Here is a 22,655-nt window from a genome sequence, read left to right on the forward strand (position 1 = left end):
CTTAGCTTAGAACTACATACCTTTGTTATATCTTTGAAAAATTTCGAGAGTATATCTAATCTCTGAGCCCGGCTAGTCTGGTGCTTGCCTGGTCAACCAGGCTGTTGCTGCTGGAGGCCCACTGCCCCACATATCCATCACAGCCTGGTTGATCTGGCACCTGGTGAAGATACTTGTCTAGTTTCCTCTTGAAGGCTTCAACACTTGTTCCAGCAGTGTTTCTGATATCTTCTGATAAGATGTTGAAAAGTCTGGGACCCCAGATGTTGATACAGTGTTCCCTTATTGTCCCCACCGCATCCCTGCTCCTCACTGGGTTTATTTTACACTTCCTCCCATATCTCTCACTCGAGTATGTTGTTATGGCAGTGTGCAGATTTGGGACCAAGCCCTCGAGTACCTTCCAGGTATATATTATCATGTACCTCTCTCTCCTCCGCTCCAATGAGTACATATTCAAGACTTGCAGGCATTCCCAGTAGTTTAGGTGCTTTACTGGCTCAGTGTGAGCCATAAACAATCTCTGTATTTGTTCCAGCTCCGATATTTCTCCTGCCCTGAACGGGGCCGTCAGCACTGAGCAGTATTCCAAGTGAGGGAGCACTAGCGATTTGAAGAGTGTCACCATCGGCATTATTTCCCTTGTTTTGAAAGTTCTCAATACCCACCCAGTCATTTTCCTGACTGTCGTGATCTTTGTCTTGTTGTGGTCTTTAAAAGAAAGGTCGGCTGACATAATTATTCCTAGGTCTTTTACGTGTTCCTTTCGTTCTATTTGGTGACCCTCTTGAGTTTTGTATATAGTGTTCCTTTTGAATTCCTCATTCTTTCCATACCTAAGCAGCTGGAACTTATCACCATTGAACGTCATGTTTTCCACTGCCCACTGGAAAACCCTGTTTATGTCTTCCTGTACTTTTTCAGTGTCCTCTACCGTACTGACTTTCATGCTTATTTTAGTGTCATCTGCAAATGATACAAAAGTGTGCCGGGTGTTTTTATCTATGTCTTCTGTGAGGATGAGGAATAGCAGAGGTGCGAGGACAGTGCCTTGGGTCACTGAGCTTTTGACCTCGCTGATGCTGGATCTTGCCCTGTTCACTACTACTTTTTGTGTTCTGTGTGTTAGGAAACCGAAAATCCATCTGCCTATCTTCCCCGTAATGCCCATGGCCTTCATTTTGTGTACTATCACTCCATGATCGCATTTGTCAAACGCCTTTGCAAAATCTGTGTAAATCACATCTGCGTTTTGGTCGTCTTCCAGTGCCTTCGTAATTCTGTCATAATGGTTCAGCAGCTGTGACAGACATGATCGTCCTGCTCTAAAACCATGCTGGTTCGGGTTATGTTGGTTGTGCTGCTCCATGAAATTGGTAACCTGCCGTCTCATCACTCTTTCGAAGATTTTTATGATGTGAGAGGTTAGGGCTACTGGTCTGTAATTTTTAGCTAGTGCTCTACTACCTCCCTTATGCAAAGGAGCTATGTCTACACTCTTTAAGGCCTCCGGTATTTCACCTAGATCTAAGCTCTTTCTCCAAATAATACCGAGGGCTCGTGCTAGTGGTACTTTGCATTTCTTTATAAATAGAGCATTCCATGAATCTGGTCCAGGTGCTGAGTAAGTGGGCATGTTTTCCATTTCTTTTTCGAAATCTATGGGATTTGTACTAATGTCAGTTAGTTGGTCTGCACGGCCTTCTGGAGTGAAAAATATTTATGCATTTTCTACCTTACTGTCATTTAGTGGGTTGCTGAACACCGACTCATACTGTTCTTTAGGATTTCACTCATTTCCTGTTCGTCGTCAGTATACGACTCTCCTCTCAGTAGTGGTCCAATTCTACAGGTAGTTCTTAGCTTGGATTTTGCTTCGAGGTTCTGACCAGAGCTTTGGTAAGAGGGGAGGGGGGGGGGAAGAAGGATGGAATTTGGGAAAGGTTGGGGAGGGAGGAGGGGTAGGTGGGGTTACAAAAGGGTAGTGGCCTATCCACTTTAGGAATAGAAATATTTTGGGTTTCTTGCAATGTCCTGTATGGCCTTTTGTTCCCTTTGTACTTCTTCTGTGAGGTAAGACATTCTAAGTTTTTACTCTAATTCAGTGATCTCTCTGCTAAGTCTGTCTTTCATCTGTTGTAGCATATTTGTGTTTTTAAGCAGTTCAGTAACCTGTTTTCTTCTTCCGTACCATCTCCTACGCTCTCTCTATATCTGATCTTCCTCTGGGTTTCCTCAATGGTACATGTTTCATACATATTTTGTATGCTTCTGTATTCAGCTTCTCTAGGCGCTGGTGGGGATTTAGGGTGCTCATGTCTGATTCCCAGGGTATGTTTGATAGCTCTTGGTTTATTTTTTCCCAGTTAATTCTATGGTTGTTAAAATTAAACTTACTGAACATCCCGTCTCTAACTTTAGTGATGCAGTTTCCTACCCCTGAGTTAATACTAGTTTGAACCTCTATGATGTTAAGATCAGAGTAAAGAGTTTTGGAAACTGTTGTGTCTCTGATCAGTTCCTCGTTGTTTGTGAATATCAAATCCAGGGTATTTTCATTTCTAGTGGGATCAATTACCTGTTGGTTTAAAGAATACTTTTCACAAAACCTCATTATTTCCCTGGTATGTACCTGTTGAGCCAGGGTGCTTCCCGGGGATATTTCTGATATAACATTACGTTGCGCCATCTTCTATTTTACATGAGGGAGATTAAAATCTCCAAGGAGTAAAATATTTGGTGTAGGATTTTCTAGCCTATCCAGATAGCTATCTATCTTACTTAACTGATCTGTGAATTCCTCAGCAGTTGCCGATGGTGGTTTGTATACTAGGATAATTACCAAATTTCTATTTTCAACTTTAATGCCTAGAATTTCTACAACATCATTCGTAGAATTCAGCACTTCTGTGCAACAGAAAGTATCCTTTACATAGATTCCTACTCTTCCCTGTGATCTATTGATTCTATCACATCTATACATCATGTAGTTTTCTATCTTTATCTCTCCATCCAAAACATCCCTTGTGTGTGTTTCTGTAAATGCTCCAAACATGGCATTCGCTTCTGTTAGGAGCCCACTGACATAACTAACTTTGTCATTTTTATTTGATTTCAAACCCTGTATAATTGCAAATATGAAGCAGGAATTACCAAATGGGATGTTTTGTCTCACTTTGTGTTTCATTAGTACCACTGGTGGCGTACTACTTGGTATGTCCCCTGGTGTACACGCCCCTGGTTTCTCCAGTACTGGCTTCGCGTTTGTTTGCTTATTCGGCCTTGACGGGCTGATGCCTGGTTTGGTACGCCCCATTTTACTGCCCATCTGTCCTCTCGGTACCATTTCCCCTGTTTGTCTCTTCCTTTGTTTTGATCTTTCCTCTTTTTCTCTAAAAAAGAATGCTGTTCAACTTCCCTTTCTCTGCTAACTCTGTAGTGCCGCGTTCCTTTTACATGATGGTCTGGGCAGCTCAGGTCATAACATTCCCTGGACTGCGTTGAAGCTTTACACATTACTGGATGGAAGTACCTGCACTCTTTGTTGAAACGACACTTTCCCTTCCTCAACATGTTCGCACATTTTCTGGTGTGTTTATTTCAACAATCTCTGCCATATAGACACATACCTTTAGCATAGTAACTGCAAATGTTCTGACTACCTATATTTATTGATTCTGTGTCGTTCCTAAGTTCTGCCACCTGATCTGAGTTCTCTTGTTCACTTTCTTCTAGGCTAATTTCTTCCCTTATTTCGTTTTCATTTGTTCCTGTTTTAGTTTTCTCATCCTCCCTTCCTCTTTCTGCTATGTTATGTATCCCTGTTTCCTTCTTTTCCGACTTGCTCTGTATGACGTTTTCTACTCTTACTCTTACTTTCACTCCTTGGTTTTCACCTCAATTTGCATTTTCCTCATTTTCCCCTGTTTTCCACTCTTTGTATAACTCTGGCAAGCTCCTTAGAAACTTCCTTACGCTTTCTAGGTTTTCACTTTTCAGTACTTTTATTATGCTTAACCAGCTGTCCCTTTCACTGGGGCAAATCCAGAAACGACTTTTGTGTTTTTGATCATTTGTCATGGTTGCATGCAGTTTTGTACGTGATATATGTGATGTTTTACCGCATATTTCACAATCAATGCCCCTCATGTTTCTCGCAAAGATTTTTTCACATATACAACAGCCTTTATTTCTGGTCATGATTACTTTTAAACAGGTGTATGTGGTGGATGGTGTATTTACTATGTGCGACTGCGAATGTGTTTATGGCTTGTGTGCTGTTAGGGAAGGATTATTGTAAAAATAGGAAGACAGATAAAAGTACATATGTATTCATATTCCTTTGTTAATCTAGCCTATTTTTAGTTGCTGTATATACTTGAGTAGAGAAGACATTTTAAATCCATTTTTTTTTTTTGTGCAAAAATATATTGATTTATCTGTGGCTATAAGTATATCAGGTTTTATTTTTATTTTTAGTAAGCTGTACGGGAAAAGGAATTACTAGCCCATTGCTCCCAGCATTTTAGTTCACTTTTATAACACATGGCTTATTTGGAAAAAATCTTATTCCACTTCCTCGTGGATATGAAAGGAAAATAATAAGAACAAGAACTATTAAGAAAAAACAGAGAAAACTCAGGTGAGTGTATATACATAAATGTGTACATACATGTGTAGTGTGACCTAATTGTAAGTAAAAGTAGTAAGATATACTTATCTTGTGTGTTTATGAGACCGAAAAAAGATATCAGCACTCCTACCATCATGTAAAACAAATACAGGTTTCTGTCTTTTACTCATTTGGCAGGACAGTAGTACTTCCCTGGGTGGTTATTATCTACCAACCTCCTACTACTGATGTGTGAATGATGAAAGTTGAAAAATTTAGACATGTGCAACATCTGGGTATCTTTTTTGTAAACATTTTGCCAACCAGTGGTTTTATCAATACAGATTCTAGGACATGATTAGAAGACAGTAGAACTATATACAAAAGATGAGGTAATCAGTCCCTCAGCCTTGAAGGTGGTGTTAAGAGCACCGTGATTGTGAAGATTCTGGACCACAGGCAAAAAGGCTGCTGCTTTTATACTGGTGGAAGATGGAGGGCATAGTCACTGGTGGGCGGGAATCCCCAGTGGAAGTAGGTCACACCCACCAGTGACTATGCCCTCCATCTTCTGCCAGTATAAAAGCAGCAGCCTTTTTGCCTGTGGTCCAGAATCTTCACAATCACGGTGCTCTTAACACCACCTTCAAGGCTGAGGGACTGATTACCTCATCTTTTGTATATAGTTCTACTGTCTTCTAATCATGTCCTAGAATTTGTATTGATAAAGCCACTGGTTGGCGAAACGTCTACAATAAAGATACCCAGATGTTGCACATGTCTGAATTTTTCAACTTGTCGGTATTGTATACCGTTCACATACAAAATGATGAAAGTCTTTTTTGGGTCACCCTGCTTTGATGGGAGATGGCCGATGTGTCTAAAAAAAAAATAAAAAAGTATCCAGTAGAATCCTCATACCAAAGAACATAAGAATAGAGGAACACTGCAATAGGCCTACTAGCTGTGCTAGAGAGGTACTAATCACAACCACCAATTTTTTCACCTGCATCGATTGCCAAACCAGTTTATATATATAGATATAGATATATATATACACATACATACATCCATAAATACAATAAAAACTTCCCTACCTTTATCTAAATACTGTTCACATATATTTTTTTTTTTTTTTCAACAAGTCGGCTGTCTCCCTCCGAGGCAGGGTGACCCAAAAAAGAAAGAAAATCCCCAAAAAGAAAATACTTTCATCATCATTCAACACTTTCACCACACTCACACATTATCACTGCTTTTGCAGAGGTGCTCAAAATACAACAGTTTAGAAGCATATACGTATAAAGATACATAACATATCCCTCCAAACTGCCAATATCCCAAACCCCTCCTTTAAAGTGCAGGCATTGTACTTACCATTTCCAGGACTCAAGTCCGACTATATGAAAATAACCGGTTTCCCTGAATCCCTTCACTAAATATTACCCTGCTCACACTCCAACAGATCGTCAGGTCCCAAGTATCATTCGTCTCCATTCACTCCTATCTAACACGCTCATGCACGCTTGCTGGAAGTCCAAGCCCCTTGCCCACAAAACCTCCTTTACCCCCTCTTTCCAACCCTTTCGAGGACGACCCCTACCCCTCCTTCCTTCCCCTATAGATTTATATGCTTTCCATGTCATTCTACTTTGATCCATTCTCTCTAAATGACCAAACCACCTCAACAACCCCTCTTCTGCCCTCTGACTAATGCTTTTATTAACTCCACACCTTCTCCTAATTTCCACACTCCGAATTTTCTGCATAATATTTACACCACACATTGCCCTTGGACAGGACATCTCCACTTCCTCCAACCGTCTCCTCGCTGCTGCATTTACCACCCAAGCTTCACATCCATATAAGAGTGTTGGTACTACTATACTTTCATACACTCCCTTCTTTGCCTCCATAGATAACGTTTTTTGACTCCACATATACCTCAACGCACCACTCGCCTTTTTTCCCTCATCAATTCTATGATTAACCTCATCCTTCATAAACCCATCCGCCAACACATCAACTCCCAAGTATCTGAAAACATTCACTTCTTCCATACTCCTCCTCCCCAATTTGATATCCAATTTTTCTATATCTAAATCATTTGATATCCTCATCACCTTACTCTTTTCTATGTTCACTTTCAACTTTCTACCTTTACACACATTCTCAAACTCATCCACTAACCTTTGCAATTTTTCTTTAGAATCTCCCATAAGCACAGTATCATCAGCAAAAAGTAACTGTGTCAGTTCCCATTTTGAATTTGATTCCCCATAATTTAATCCCACCCCTCTCCCGAACACCCTAGCATTTACTTCTTTTACAACCCCATCTATAAATATATTAAACAGCCATGGTGACATTACACATCCCTGTCTAAGACCTACTTTTACCGGGAACTATTCTCCCTCTCTTCTACATACCCTAACCTGAGCCTCACTATCCTCATAAAAGCTCTTTACAGCATTTAGTAACTTACCACCTATTCCATATACTTGCAACATCTGCCACATTGCTCCTCTATCCACTCTATCATATGCCTTTTCTAAATCCATAAATGCAATAAAAACTTCCCTACCTTTATCTAAATACTGTTCACATATATGCTTCAATGTAAACACTTGATCTACACATCCCCTACCCACTCTGAAGCCTCCCTGCTCATCCGCTATCCTACATTCTGTCTTACCTCTAATTCTTTCAATTATAACCCTACCGTATACTTTTCCTGGTATACTCAGTAAACTTATTCCTCTATAATTTTTACAATCTCTTTTGTCCCCTTTCCCTTTATATAAAGGGACTATACATGCTCTCCGCCAATCCCTAGGTACCTTCCCCTCTTTCATACATTTATTAAACAAAAGTACCAACCACTCCAACACTATATCCCCCCTGCTTTTAACATTTCTGTCATGATCCCATCAGTTCCAGCTGCTTTACCCCCTTTCATTCTACGTAATGCCTCACGTACCTCCACCACACTTACATTCTGCTCTTCTTCACTCCTAAAAGATGGTATACCTCCCTGGCCAGTGCATGAAATTACCGCCTCCCTTTCTTCCTCAACATTAAAAAGTTCCTCAAAATATTCTCGCCATCTGCCTAATACCTCCCTCTCCCCATCTACTAACTCCCCTACTCTGTTTTTAACTGACAAATCCATACTTTCCCTAGGCTTTCTTAACTTGTTTAACTCACTCCAAAATTTTTTTCTTATTTTCATTAAAATTTCTTGACAGTGCCTCTCCCACTCTTTCATCTGCTCTCCTTTTGCACTCTCTCACCACTCTCTTCACCTTTCTTTTACTCTCCATATAATCTGCTCTTCTTATAACACTTCTGCTTTGTAAAAACCTCTTGTAAGCTACCTTTTTCTCTTTTATCACACCCTTTACTTCATCATTCCACCAATCACTCCTCTTTCCTCCTGCCCCCACCCTCCTATAACCACAAACTTCTGCCCCACATTCTAATACTGCATTTTTAAAACTATTCCAACCCTCTTCAACCCCCCCCCCCCACTACTCATCTTTGCACTAGCCCACCTGTATATGCTTCAATGTAAACATATATGCTTCAATGTAAACACTTGATCTACACCTCCCCTACCCACTCTAAAACCTCCTTGCTCATCTGCAATCCTACATTCTGTCTTACCTCTTAATTCTTTTAATAATAACCCTACCGTACACTTTTCCTGGTATACTCGGTAAACTAATTCCACTATAAATTTTAGTCTCTTTTGTCCCCTTTCCCTTTATATAAAAGGATTATATGTGGTCTCTGCCAGTCCCTAGGTGCCTTCCCCATTTCATACATCTATTATACAAAAATACCAACCATTCCAACACTATTATCTCCCCCTTATTTTTTTTTTTTTTATTATCACACCGGCCGATTCCCACCAAGGCAGGGTGGCCCGAAAAAGAAAAACTTTCACCATCATTCACTCCATCACTGTCTTGCCAGAAGGGTGCTTTACACTACAGTTTTTAAACTGCAACATTAACACCCCTCCTTCAGAGTGCAGGCACTGTACTTCCCATCTCCAGGACTCAAGTCCGGCCTGCCGGTTTCCCTGAATCCCTTCATAAATGTTACTTTGCTCACACTCCAACAGCACGTCAAGTATTAAAAACCATTTGTCTCCATTCACTCCTATCAAACACGCTCACGCATGCCTGCTGGAAGTCCAAGCCCCTCGCACACAAAACCTCCTTTACCCCCTCCCTCCAACCCTTCCTAGGCCGACCCCTACCCCGCCTTCCTTCCACTACAGACTGATACACTCTTGAAGTCATTCTGTTTCGCTCCATTCTCTCTACATGTCCGAACCACCTCAACAACCCTTCCTCAGCCCTCTGGACAACAGTTTTGGTAATCCCGCACCTCCTCCTAACTTCCAAACTACGAATTCTCTGCATTATATTCACACCACACATTGCCCTCAGACATGACATCTCCACTGCCTCCAGCCTTCTCCTCGCTGCAACATTCATCACCCACGCTTCACACCCATATAAGAGCGTTGGTAAAACTATACTCTCATACATTCCCCTCTTTGCCTCCAAGGACAAAGTTCTTTGTCTCCACAGACTCCTAAGTGCACCACTCACTCTTTTTCCCTCATCAATTCTATGATTCACCTCATCTTTCATAGACCCATCCGCTGACACGTCCACTCCCAAATATCTGAATACGTTCACCTCCTCCATACTCTCTCCCTCCAATCTGATATTCAATCTTTCATCACCTAATCTTTTTGTTATCCTCATAACCTTACTCTTTCCTGTATTCACCTTTAATTTTCTTCTTTTGCAAACCCTACCAAATTCATCCACCAATCTCCCCCTTGTTTATATTATTTTGATATTCTCAAAACCTGTAGTTCAGGTACTGGAACTTAGTTTTCCACGTTTGCAATCATTTACTGCTCGTTTTTTTCTATGAAGGATCACAGCACACTTGACATTATAATTTCTCTGATTCTTGTTTTGTTAAATCCCTATGTACAGCGTGAAGGACCAGTGCGAGAGTGGGATTTGGCTAAAATAGGAGAGCGCTCACCAGGAGAGAGGGAAAGGGAGCGTGAGAGATTACGAAGGGAAAGAGAAGAGGAAAGGTTGCGAGAACGTAACAAAAGTCACAGCCCCACTGGACATGAAGGTATGTTTTACAATGTTTATATTTATTTATTTTTTTAATAGCTCTCAGTTATATGTTTAGTAGTACATCGGTACCTCAGTATACGTCCACTTTGGAATATGTCCTGTTTGGACATGAAAATTTTTGCTTGGTATACAACCTTTGTTTGGAATACGACTCAAATGCTAGAACTTGTATGGGTCAAAATGATAAAAGATGGCACCAATGATTTTGTTAGAGTTTGGAGAATTTGTGGAGGCTGAGGGTTTTGTTCCCCAACAAGTTTTTAATTGTGACGAAGAAAATGCCTAGCAGGATCTGTATTACTCGAGGAGACAGCATTACCAGGACACAAGCCAATGAAGGATAGGTTAACTCTCTTGTTCTGTGTCAATGCAAGTAGGGATTGCAAACTGAAGCCTCTACTGATCTACCACTCTGAAAAACCCAAGGGCCTTTAGAAAACATAACATGCAGAAAACTCAGTTACCTATGATGTGGAGGTCAAACAGCAAGGCTTGGGTAACCAGAGAATATTTCATCGAATGGTTTAATGTTATGTTTGGGCCAAGTGTAAAAAGTTATTTAGAGGAGAAAAACCTGCCATTGAATGCCCTCCTCATAATGGACAATGCTCCAGCTCACCCTCCAAGCTTGCAGGACTCTGTGCTGACAGAGTTTGACTTCATCACTTCAGCCCATGGATCGGCAGGTCATCAGTAATGTCAAGAAACTCCACTGAAGCACTATTCCAGAGGTGCTTTGAAGTGACCTCTAACACAGAGTTAACCGTGAGAGAGTTTTGGAAAGGTCACTTAACTATTGCCCATTGCATAACTCTCATTGATGAATCCTGGCAGGAAGTTTCGTACAGAACATTGAACTCTGCTTGGAGGAATTTGTGGCCAGAAGCAGTGGCTGAAAGGGACTTTGAGGCTGTAGTGGAAGATATTCTCTCTGGGCAGATCCATGGGTCTGGATGTGAGTGATGTGGAGGAGTTAGTGGTGGGGCACAGGGAAAAGCTGACCACTGAGGAGCTGCAGGAACTTGAGGAGGGAGAGCACAAGACTAAGATGGATGCACTCTCTTCAGGCTCGGAAGAGGAGGTAGAGGAAGCCCCTACTTTATTAATCAAGGAAATCTTTGCCAAATGGATGGACGTCAAAAACTTTGCTGAGAAGTACCATTCCAACAAAGCCCAAACAAGCCGTAATAGCATTTTTTGGAATGACCAGACAATGTCACATTTCCAAAACATCGTGAGGGGAAGGCAGAAGCAAAGTTCTTTGGACAGATTTTTAGTAAGTCAAAACTGGTGAGCTTCAACCAGGTGCAAATAGGGAAAAGAGAAGGGGACTCTCCTTCCACACAATAACATTTCTTTGTCCTCCCTTCTCAGCACTATCCTAGTAGGCACTTAACTCTTTTCAGCAAAGTAAAGCGAGGTTAAATTCATTTATTTCATCTAATTCTTTTGTATTTATGTATGTATTTTAGTATTAAACAGTGTTTAAATTACATAGTATTAAGCAGTTTAAATTATTTTATACAACCCCATCAATTTGTAATATGCCAATAACAATAGGATTTTTTTCATGGGAACGGATTACAGTGGAACCTCTACTTATGAGTTTAATCCATTCCATGACCTTGCTCGCAACTGGATTTGCTCGTCAGCAGAGTAAATTTTCCTCATTTAAATTAATTGAAATGTAGTACCTTCCAGTGGAATTTCATGCACAAGAAAATACTTTAATAATTTCCCTAATATCAACTCTACAGCTTATTTATCTATCACGATTCATGTAATATGACATAAACAATATTAATAACATAGAAACATGATATATACACTAGAATGAATAAAATACATGTCATTAGGTATGTGGCTAGGGGTAGTGACAGCAGCCATTGTTGTTGGGGTTTATAGGGCCACCACAGCGACCATTCCTGCTCCTGACTACATGTGTAGTGAACCTAGGATAACCCAAAAAAGTCAGAGTAACTTATAAGTGCTACACTCTTAATACTTCACTTAATTGCTACACTCTGTTGGATTATGGGGGTGTTCTAGAAATAAAAGACTGTTGAGTAGACTTCAATGGAATGTTTACATGCTGGATCCATGATCGGGGGCCGATTACAGGGTTGGACTCTCCCTGCTTATGAGTTTAATCCGTTTCAATGACCTTGGGCTCTACTGATTTACCAATCACAGAGTTATTTTCTCAATTTAAATTAATTTGGAAATGTTAAGTACTCTCAGTGAATCATGCCTGAAAATAGCCCTAATACCTTCCTTTAATATCCAACTCTACAGCTTATTTATTCTATCACGAATTTCAGTGTAGTAAAATTTTGACAGGTTTTTTTACAAAAAATATTAATAACAATAGAAACATGATATATACACTTTAAATTTGAATTTGAATACATATGTCATAGAGGGTTTATGTGGCTGAAGAGGTAGTGACAGCAGCCATTTGTTGTTGGTTTATAGCCACCTTGCAGCGACATTCATTCTGGCTCCTGACCTAACCAATGTGTAGTAAAAAATAGGAGAGGAGAGTTATTAAATGGAGAGTTAGAGGTATTGGGAAGATGGAGGGAATATTTTGAGGAATTGTTAAATGTTGATGAAGATAGGGAAGCTGTGATTTCGTGTATAGGGCAAGGAGGATTAACATCTTGTAGGAGTGAGGAAGAGCCAGTTGTGAGTGTGGGGGAAGTTCATGAGGCAGTAGGTAAAATGAAAGGGGGTAAGGCAGCTGGGATTGATGGGATAAAGATAGAAATGTTAAAAGCAGGTGGGGATATAGTTTTGGAGTGGTTGGTGCAATTATTTAATGAATGTATGGAAGAGGGTAAGGTACCTAGGGATTGGCAGAGAACATGCCTAGTTCCTTCGTATAAAGGCAAAGGGGACAAAAGAGAGTGCAAAAATTATAGGGGGATAAGTCTGTCGAGTATGACTTAAGAAATCGTAATGACACGATTGGAAACAAACCATACCCCCGGCCGGGATTGAACCCGCGGTCATAGTCTCAAAACTCCAGCCCGTCGCGTTAGCCACTAGACCAGCTAGCCACAATATACCTAGTTGGATGAATCTTCTTGTGGCTAGCTGGTCTAGTGGCTAACGCGACGGGCTGGAGTTTTGAGACTATGACCGCGGGTTCAATCCCGGCCGGGGGTATGGTTTGTTTGCAATCGTGTCATTACGATTTCTTAAGTCATGTTGACGGCAGTGAAGGGACTTGAGCTAGAGTTCGTCACGGCCACGCTAGCTGGAGATTCGTCTGTAAAAACTTGCATTTGTGGTCACAGAGGTGCCTGTGCTAACCTTCCTATGGTGTAGAATTATACCTAGTTGGATGAATCTTATTGTGGCTAGCTGGTCTAGTGGCTAACGCGACGGGCTGGAGTTTTGAGACTATGACCGCGGGTTCAATCCCGGCCGGGGGTATGGTTTGTTGAGTATACCTGGTAAAGTGTATGGTAGAGTTATTATTGAAAGAATTAAGAGTAAGATGGAGAATAGGATAGCAGATGAACAAGGAGGCTTTAGGAAAGGTAGGGGGTGTGTGGACCAGGTGTTTACAGTGAAACATATAAGTGAACAGTATTTAGATAAGGCTAAAGAGGTCTTTGTGGCATTTATGGATTTGGAAAAGGCGTATGACAGGGTGGATAGGGGGGCAATGTGGCAGATGTTGCAGGTGTATGGTGTAGGAGGTAGGTTACTGAAAGCAGTGAAGAGTTTTTACGAGGATAGTGAGGCTCAAGTTAGAGTATGTAGGAAAGAGAGAAATTATTTCCCAGTAAAAGTAGGCCTTAGACAAGGATGTGTGATGTCACCGTGGTTGTTTAATATATTTATAGATAGGGCTGTAAGAGAAGTAAATGCGAGGGTCTTGGCAAGAGGCGTGGAGTTAAAAGATAAAGAATTACACACAAAGTGGGAGTTGTCACAGTTGCTCTTTGCTGATGACACTGTGCTCTTGGGAGATTCTGAAGAGAAGTTGCAGAGATTGGTGGATGAATTTGGTAGGGTGTGCAAAAGAAGAAAATTAAAGGTGAATACAGGAAAGAGTAAGGTTATGGGGATAACAAAAAGATTAGGTGATGAAAGATTGGATATCAGATTGGAGGGAGAGAGTATGGAGGAGGTGAATGTATTCAGATATTTGGGAGTGGACGTGTCAGCGGATGGGTCTATGAAAGATGAGGTGAATCATAAAATTGACGAGGGGAAAAGGGTGAGAGGTGCACATAGGAGTCTGTGGAGACAAAGAACTTTGTCCTTGGAGGCAAAGAGGAGAATGTATGAGAGTATAGTTTTACCAATGCTCTTATATGGGTGTGAAGCATGGGTGATGAATGTTGCAGCGAGGAGAAAGCTGGAGGCAGTGGAGATGTCATGTCTGAGGGCAATGTGTGGTGTGAATATAGTGCAGAGAATTCATAGTTTGGAAGTTAGGAGGAGGTGCGGGATTACCAAAACTGTTGTCCAGAGGGCTGAGGAAGGGTTGTTGAGGTGGTTCGGACATGTAGAGAGAATGGAGCGAAACAGAGTGACTTCAAGAGTGTATCAGTCTGTAGTGGAAGGAAGGCGGGGTAGGGATCAGCCTAGGAAAGGTTGGAGGGAGGGGGTAAAGGAGGTTTTGTGTGCGAGGGGCTTGGACTTCCAGCAGGCATGCGTGAGCGTGTTTGATAGGAGTGAATGGAGACATATGTTTTTTAATACTTGACGTGCTGTTGGAGTGTGAGCAAAGTAACATTTATGAAGGGGTTCAGGGAAACCGGCAGGCTGGATTTGAGTCGTGGAGATGGGAAGTACAGTGCCTGCATTCTGAAGGAGGGGTGTTAATGTTGCAGTTTAAAAACTAGTGTAAAGCACCCTTCTGGCAAGACAGTGATGGAGTGAATGATGGTGAAAGTTTCTTTTTCGGGCCACCCTGCCTTGGTGGGAATCGACCAGTGTGATAATAAAATATTCAAGGTACTTCTCAACTTGAAACCAATTAAAATCATATTTATTTTTGTAGTATATCTTCCATTCTATCACATGAGACCAACAAAAAGAGAATACAACCATAAAAATCATACGAAAATATGCCGCTAAGGGGAGGCTAATGGCTGAGAAGTGAACTCCATTATTTATGGTCCGATTTCTTTCATTTTTGGTGTATGTTAAGAAGCGTCTTTTCATCATACATTGCCCAAGTTTCAATGAGAGAGTTCAACAAACAACTGAGATCCAGTTCCCTAGATCAAGAGCAGGAACCCCCTCACCAGTGTCAATTAACCTCCCTTGAGGCCTGCTCACATCTGGAAATTTTGCTCGCATCTGGAAGCAAAAAATCGACCGAGCAGCTGCTCGTATCTGGAAAAACTCGCACATGGATGCGCTCGTAAGTAGAGGTTCCACTGTAATTGTTGTTCCTATATTTCTTATGGGAAAATTCATTTGATATACATCCTGTTTGGTATAAGTTCAAAGTCCTGGAACGGATTAAGGAGGTATAACGAGGTACCTCTGTATTCTCTAAAAACCTTGGCTAAGAGTTCCTTATGAAGTTCAAATTATGTCAGATACTGTAGTACCTTGATGTTATTTTTCATGCTTGTACTTGCTGAAAAGATATTTTCATTTTTATGTAGGAGACCAAAACAAGAAACCAGAGGAGCCGCCTGCCAAACTTTTGGATGACTTATTCCGCAAAACTAAAGCACAGCCAGCGATATACTGGCTTCCCCTAACTGCTGAGCAGGTGAGTTATGGCTTTACATTCTTAGAGATTGAGCAGGACCTGAAAATGAGTTTTCCAGAAATCTAGGGCAATATTTTCTAGAAAAAAGAGGGAGAAGACAGGCCAGGGCACTGGGAGTCGAGATAGTCATAGTCATCTTATGACGTGTTTTCTTTGAAGATGAGGTAATAACACTTGACAATGTACTGGGAGAGGCAAGTATCTGTAGAAAGTCTTAGTTTTCATTTTCCAATTTATGGGTTAGAAGTGCAATGTTCTGGTTGTTATACTTTTATTCTTCATCAGTGACTTAGTGCAGCCCTTTGAAGAAGGCCTCCAAGAACACTAGTCATTTGTAGAATTGTGAGTGTCTTGTTATATAACGCAGTTGTTTGGAACACATTATTTTTGTTAAATTTGTTAACAGATTGCTGAGAAGGAAGCACAACGTCGGCAGAAAATGGCTGAACTGGAGCGACGCCAGGCGGAGGTGAGAGCAGCTAGGGAGAAGGAACATGAAGAGTGGGAGCGGTTAAGAGCTGAACGCAAGAAGGAACGGGAGAGAGAGAGAGAACGAGAGAAGGAGAAGGAGAAGGAAAGGGAAAAGGAGAGGGAGAAGGAAAGGGAAAAGGAGAGAGAGAAAGAAAAGGAGAAGAATGCACGCAAATCCCGATCGAAGTCTAGGTCTCGTCGGAGAAGTAGATCACCTCGAAGATCACCAAGAAGATCGCCTCGTAGGTCCCCGCGCAGGTCACCCAGACGATCGTCTGTGAAGAGGTCACCCAAGAGATCCCCTAAAAGGTCTCCAGGGAAATCTCCAAGAAGGTATTTGTGTTTTTTTTTATTTTTTGTACACTACACTAAGTATGCAATGTATTTATAGTGGGTTCTTATCAAAACTACATGTGGTGACACCTTAACCATGCAGAAAGCTATCTGGTTAGACAAACTACATTTTTTATTCCATTGCTGGTTCCAACCAAGATGAGGGACTCACAGATGTAAACTCTTGAAATATAACTTTTTTTAGTAGCAGTCTTACCAGATAATGTCTATACATTTCTATATTTGAACCATTAAATAAAAGGCAAATTGGTTGTTTTTTGTCATTTGAGTGCCATAGTTATCCCTAGTTGGTTTCGTAGATGATTGAAGACGTGTCAGTAAAGAACTGTACATACACAACATTTGTACATTATTACTTATTGGCCATATGTTTTGAATTATAAAATAAATTTTTCATTGTAGCATAATTGGACAAAGTTCTGAATCAGTAGACTTGGTATGCTGATTCAGACTACTGTGGGTACTGTGACTACTATAGTTACTGTAACCTGTATAGTCATTTTTTTTTTCTAAACACGGCAGCTGTTTCCCACCAAGTCAGGGTGACCCAGAAGAAAGAAAGTAAAAACTTTAATTTTCATTCAACACTTTCACCATCCCTCATACATAATCACTCTCTTTGCAGAGGCACCCAGATACGACAGTTTAGATAGTGTCTCCAAACTGACAATATCCCAAAGCTGTCCTTTAAAGTGCAGGCATTGTACTTCCCATTTCCAGGACCCAAGTCCAGCTAACTGGTTTCCCTGAATCCCTTCACAAAATATTACCCTGCTCACACTCCAACAGCTTGTCAGGTCCCAGAAACCACTTGTCTCCATTCACTCCTATCTAACACGGTTGTGCATGCTTTCTGGAAGTCCAAGCCCTTTGCCCGTAAAACCTCCTTTACCCCCCTCCAACCTTTTCGGGGACGACCTGTACCGCACCTTCCTTACCCTACAGATTTTTACATGTTCCAATTTTTAGTAATTTTACTTACCCTCTTTGTGGTGGATAGATGGTGTAAAATGCTGTGAGCAGTAGTGTTGACTCAGTAGATTTCATTCTGAGTCAAAGGAACTGTAATGCTGTACTAGTGAAAATGTTGATGGCAGAGATGAACATATCAAGAGATTGTTTTAACACTACATTCCTCACATAACTGTGCAACTGAGGCGACAGACTTGACCTTTATTAGTTCAAAATTCTGCTTAATACTGAGAACCACACATTTCCTCTTGGTGCCACCACTTGCTTTAGAAGCCATTGTTAATTGCACCTTACTAATATGATGATAAATTGGCACAAAACACTGTCAATCCATGAAAAATTGGAGACCAAATGATTGAGTGAAGCATGAACGAGCAGTGACATGGGCAGCCTATGGCTTAGGAACAATAAAAAACAGACAGGTGCTGGATAAGGACGTTTTTGGCCTGTACTGGACAAACATCCAAATTGTTGAACTTTTTTTCCATTTTGATCATTTATTTGAAAGTTTGTCTGGCTAATTCTTTTGTTTGTAATTTCAAAAACAATTAAATGAGGGTCTGTTAATTAGAAGTTTTACTGTATTGATAATTAAACAAAACAATGACTGGTTGCACTAATAAACATTTTTAAGGCATTCCTGGTACTAAAATAACATTTCTTCTGCTCATTGGTTACATTTCCAGGCTCTACATAATAATTACATTTTGATATTTTATTCATACACAATTTTAATCAACACAAAAAACTGAAGGTTTACTGTTGTGCAATATCATTATACGTAATTGTATAAATAATATCAGCGCATTCATGAATGCATATTGGACCTACCAGTTGACATGTATTGGATGCGTGACGTGATTTGTTTGCTCATGAACATCAGCAAAAATCGAACATTTCAGCTACGTTAAGCTCAATTTTCAGTCCTAAAATCAATTGAAATCATCTCTACTTCTGTAATATATCTTCCATTCTATCAAATGAGACCAAGAATCGAAGAACACGATAATAAAAATTACACGAAAATACACTGCAAAATTGCCGTTTTTATGGACGCAGCAAAATTTGCGAAAGTGTAATTTTGTCAATTTTCCATCAAATTTCATACTTTGTTTTATCTTCAGAAAAAGATTCTCTTCCATTTCATAAGAAAAAAAAAATTTTTTTTTTTTAATTCCTGGACAGTGTAGATAAGTTTCAGGTCTGGGGTCGGAACAGTGAAAGGGTTAAACTCGGTGACCAAAGTATGTCAATGGCAATAAGTACATTATTACTGCTACTACTACTAATAATAATAACAATCACTCTGGTGCGCTTTAAATGTCGCACATTATGTTATAAATAAAAAAGAAAGGCACAATACTGTGACTGGAACAATACACAAATAACCTGCACATAGAAGGGAAGAGCTTACAATGACATTTCAGTCCGACTTGGACCATTTACAAAGTCACTCATTAAGACTACAAATATTTTAAGGTAAGTAATGAATGTACTGTGCTTGTATTTTACTTTTTATTGTGTTTTTTAATGCCTAGTTCTATTACAAACTTAATATAAGTTACTGTAAACTTGACAACCCTATGCCTGTTGTGAAATCTATTGTGGCTTTGGGGGAGTCCATGGGTTTGGATGTGAGTGGCCAGGATGTGGAAGAGTTGGTGGACAACCACAGGGAAGAGCTGCAACACTATACAGTGGTCCCACAATAATCGTCCGGCCTGAAAGTCGTCCATTTCAGAAATAGTCCTGTTATTTCGTCTAAACATTGGCTCGCAAATGGTCCGGTAACTCGCTAATAGTCCTTCGTCTGGGACGCATACTCACGCTCTGAGCCGCCTCGGCCTCTCTTCCCAGCCAGTGTGCCATTGTTTACCAGTGAGCGATGGTCCCCTCACTTGCTCCAACGAAATATTTCATAATATTCCATTGATTTTAGTGCTTGCAAGTGCTAAATAAGCTACCATGGCTCCAAAGAAAGCTCCTAGTGCCAAGCCTTTGGTAAAGAAGGTGAGAATTACGATTGAATTTAAGAGAAACATCATTGAACAATATGATAGTGGCGTACATGTGGGCGAACTGGCCAGGATGTATAACAAATCCTGTACAACCATATCTCCATCATAGCCAAGAAAAAGGAAATCAAGGATGCTGTTGTTGCAAAGGGGGTAAATATTCTGACAAAAATGAGATCACCAGTATTCAAAGATGTTGAGAAGTTATTATTGGTGTGGATAAACGAGAAACAATTAGCAGGAGATAGTCTTATGACGTCGCTTATTTGTGAAAAGGCTAGGCAGTTGCATGACGATTTGGTAAAGAAATTGCCTGCAACTAGTGGTGATGTGAGTGAATTTAAGGCCAGCAAAGGCTGGTTTGAGAGATTTAAGAAGCGTACTGGCATACACAGTGTGGTAAGGCATGGTGAGGCTGCCAGTTCTGACAACAAAGCGGCTGAAAAATATGTGCATGAATTCAAGAAGTACATAAGCAGTGAAGGACTGAAACCTGAAAAAGTGTTCAATTGTGATGAAACAGGCCTCTTTTGGAAGAAAATGCCAAAGAGGACCTACATTACTCAGGAAGAAAAGGCACTGCTAGGACACAAGCCTATGAAAGACAGGCTGACGCTAATGTTCTGTGCTAATGCTAGTGGGGAATTCAAAGTGAAGCCGTTACTAGTGTACCACTCTGAAAATCCCAGAGTGTTCAAGAAAAACAATATTATGAAAAGTAAATTGTGTGTGTTTTGGAGATCTAATAGTAAGGCATGGGTCACGAGGGACATTTTCATTGAGTGGTTCAATGAAGTGTTTGGCCCTAGTGTGAAGAATTACCTCCTGGAAAAAAAAATTGGATCTCAAGTGCCTCCTAGTAATGGACAATGCACCTGTTCATCCTCCAAACTTGGATGACCTAATTCTGAAGGAGTTTGGGTTCATCACAGTAAAGTTCTTGCCCCCAAATACCACTCCTCTCCTCCAGCCCATGGACCAGCAAGTCATTTCAAACTTTAAAAAAAACTACACCAAAGCAATGTTTGAAAGGTGCTTGAATGTGACCTCAGACACTCACTTGCCCTACGAGATTTTTGGAAAGAACACTTCAGTATTCTCCATTGCGTAAGCCTTATAGGTAAGGCTTGGGAGGGAGTGACTACCAGGACTTTGAACTCTGCTTGGAGAAAATTGTGGCCAGATTGTGTCCACAAGAGGGATTTTGAAGGGTTTGAGGCAGCCCATGATGAGCCTATGTCAGTTGTGAACTCGATTGTCGCACTGGGGAGTTCCATGGGGTTGGATGTGAGTTTGGAGGATGTGGAAGAGTTGGTGGAGGACCACAACGAAGAGCTAACCACTGAGGAGATGCAAGATCTTCAGCAGGAAGAGCAACAGATTGCAGCTCAGAATCTTGCTGCAGAGGAGGAGGAAGAGAGATGGAAGAAGGTGCCTTCTTCAGAAATTAATTAGATTTTTGAAATGTGGGGTAGGATGGAAAGATTTATGGAGAAACCTCACCCAGAGAAGGATGTTGCAAGCCATATCAGCAACTTGTACAGTGACAGTCTTGGCCCATTTTAGGGAAGTTTTAAAGAGACGCCAGAAACAGCTCTCTGGACAGTTTTTTTTGCGAGACAGGACTCCAGTGACTCTCAAGGTGGTCCTAGTGGCATTAAGAAACAGAGAAGAGAAGTAACCCCAGAAAAGCAATTGTACCCGAGGTGTTGATGGAAGGGGATTCCCCTTCCAAACAGTAAATAATCCAATCTGTCTCCTTCTCCAGTCTTCCATACACAAAGAAGAATTGCCAATAAAGGTAAGTGTTATTCTGTTAATGTTTAATTCATCATGTGCCACTGTATTGTTTATGTACTACATCTATATTTCATGTAAAATAAATTTTTGTTTTAATACTTCTGGGTGTCAGGAACGGATTAATTGCATTTACATTATTTCTTATGGGGAAAATTGATTCGAAAGTCATCCATTTTGATAATAGTCCCACTTCCAGGAACGGATTAAGGACGATAATTGAGGGACCACTGTAGTTACTCTCTATAAAATGCATTTTTGGTTGATATTTTTGGGTGTCTGGAATGGACTAATTGGATTTACATTACAATATTTCTTTTGGGAAATATTACTTAGGTTTTCATTCATTGTGGGTTTTGACTGACGTGGAACGGATTAAGGACGAAAACTGAGGGTCCACTGTATAGACATAGTAAAATAAATACATACACAAATACATAATTGCCAGGTGTGGAAGCTGGGTGGGCTACCACACCTGGGTTCCTACAATAAATACTACTGTACTTACCTCTCACCCTACATATAGACTACAAATATTTTAACCCTTTGACTGTCGCAACCCCCAATCCTGAGCTGTCTCCTCATGTCGCAAAATTTAAAAAAAAAATTAATAATTTTTTTCTTATGAAATGATAGAGAATCTTTTCCCGATTGTAATGACACCAAAAAAAAAAAAAAAAAAAAAAACGAAATTTGATGGAAAACTGACGGAATTACACTCGTGAAGTTATCGACCTCAACGATATTTACAAATCGGCGATTTTGCCCACTTTAAACCCTGTTTTTGGCTAATTCCATTGTTCCAGTCAACCTAACTCATAGCTATTTCTTTAGAACTCCATTTTTTCTATAGACTTGAGTACAAGAAACTGCCCATTTACAGATTTCAACTACCCAATAACATAGTCAGAAATTTGCAATTTGGCCAATTTCACGAAAATTAAAAAATGACAATTTCAAAATAAGGTCCAGAATGAACAATGCAGACATTCCTGGCTCTAAAATAACATTTTCTTTGTTCATCAGTCACATCTCCAGGCCCCTCTGATATTACTCTTGCTTTCTATTTTGAATTTTTATTCAAACAAAAAATAGAAGATTTACTGTTATGCAGACTACTGCAATACTGTAATAATTGTACAAATAATGTCAACCCATTCATGACTGCATATTAGAATGGTTAGTTAGACATTTATTGGACAATGACATAATTTGTTTACTTTTGAACATCGGCAAAAATCAAGCATTTACCCTACTTTGAGCTCGATTTCCAGGTTCTTTTTATAGTAAAACCAATCAAAATCACCTCTATTTCTATAACATATTTTCCATTCTGTCAAACGAGACCAAGAAAACGAAAATACAACCATAAATACTATACAAAAATAGACAAAAAATTCGGCATTTTAATTAAAAAAAAAACGGTCGGAGTTTTTTTTTTTTGTCTCATGCACTGCGTGCTCCAGGATTTTTTCGGTATGGTGCACACTGACCACACAGACCCA

General features: G+C 40.3%; 1 protein-coding gene across 1 annotated transcript in view; it reads left to right on the top strand.

Moving 5' to 3' along the window:
- Positions 1-22,655, top strand: part of Acn (apoptotic chromatin condensation inducer acinus) — a 39,892-nt gene that overhangs the window by 12,153 nt on the left and 5,084 nt on the right. The window contains exons 5-7 of the mRNA XM_053786711.2: positions 9,637-9,787; positions 15,432-15,541; positions 15,948-16,345. Coding sequence (XP_053642686.2) covers positions 9,637-9,787; positions 15,432-15,541; positions 15,948-16,345 — 659 coding nt within the window. The remainder of the gene's footprint in view (positions 1-9,636; positions 9,788-15,431; positions 15,542-15,947; positions 16,346-22,655) is intronic.

This window comes from Cherax quadricarinatus, unplaced genomic scaffold, assembly GCF_038502225.1.
Source record: "Cherax quadricarinatus isolate ZL_2023a unplaced genomic scaffold, ASM3850222v1 Contig2276, whole genome shotgun sequence".
NCBI classification, from domain to species: domain Eukaryota; kingdom Metazoa; phylum Arthropoda; class Malacostraca; order Decapoda; family Parastacidae; genus Cherax; species Cherax quadricarinatus.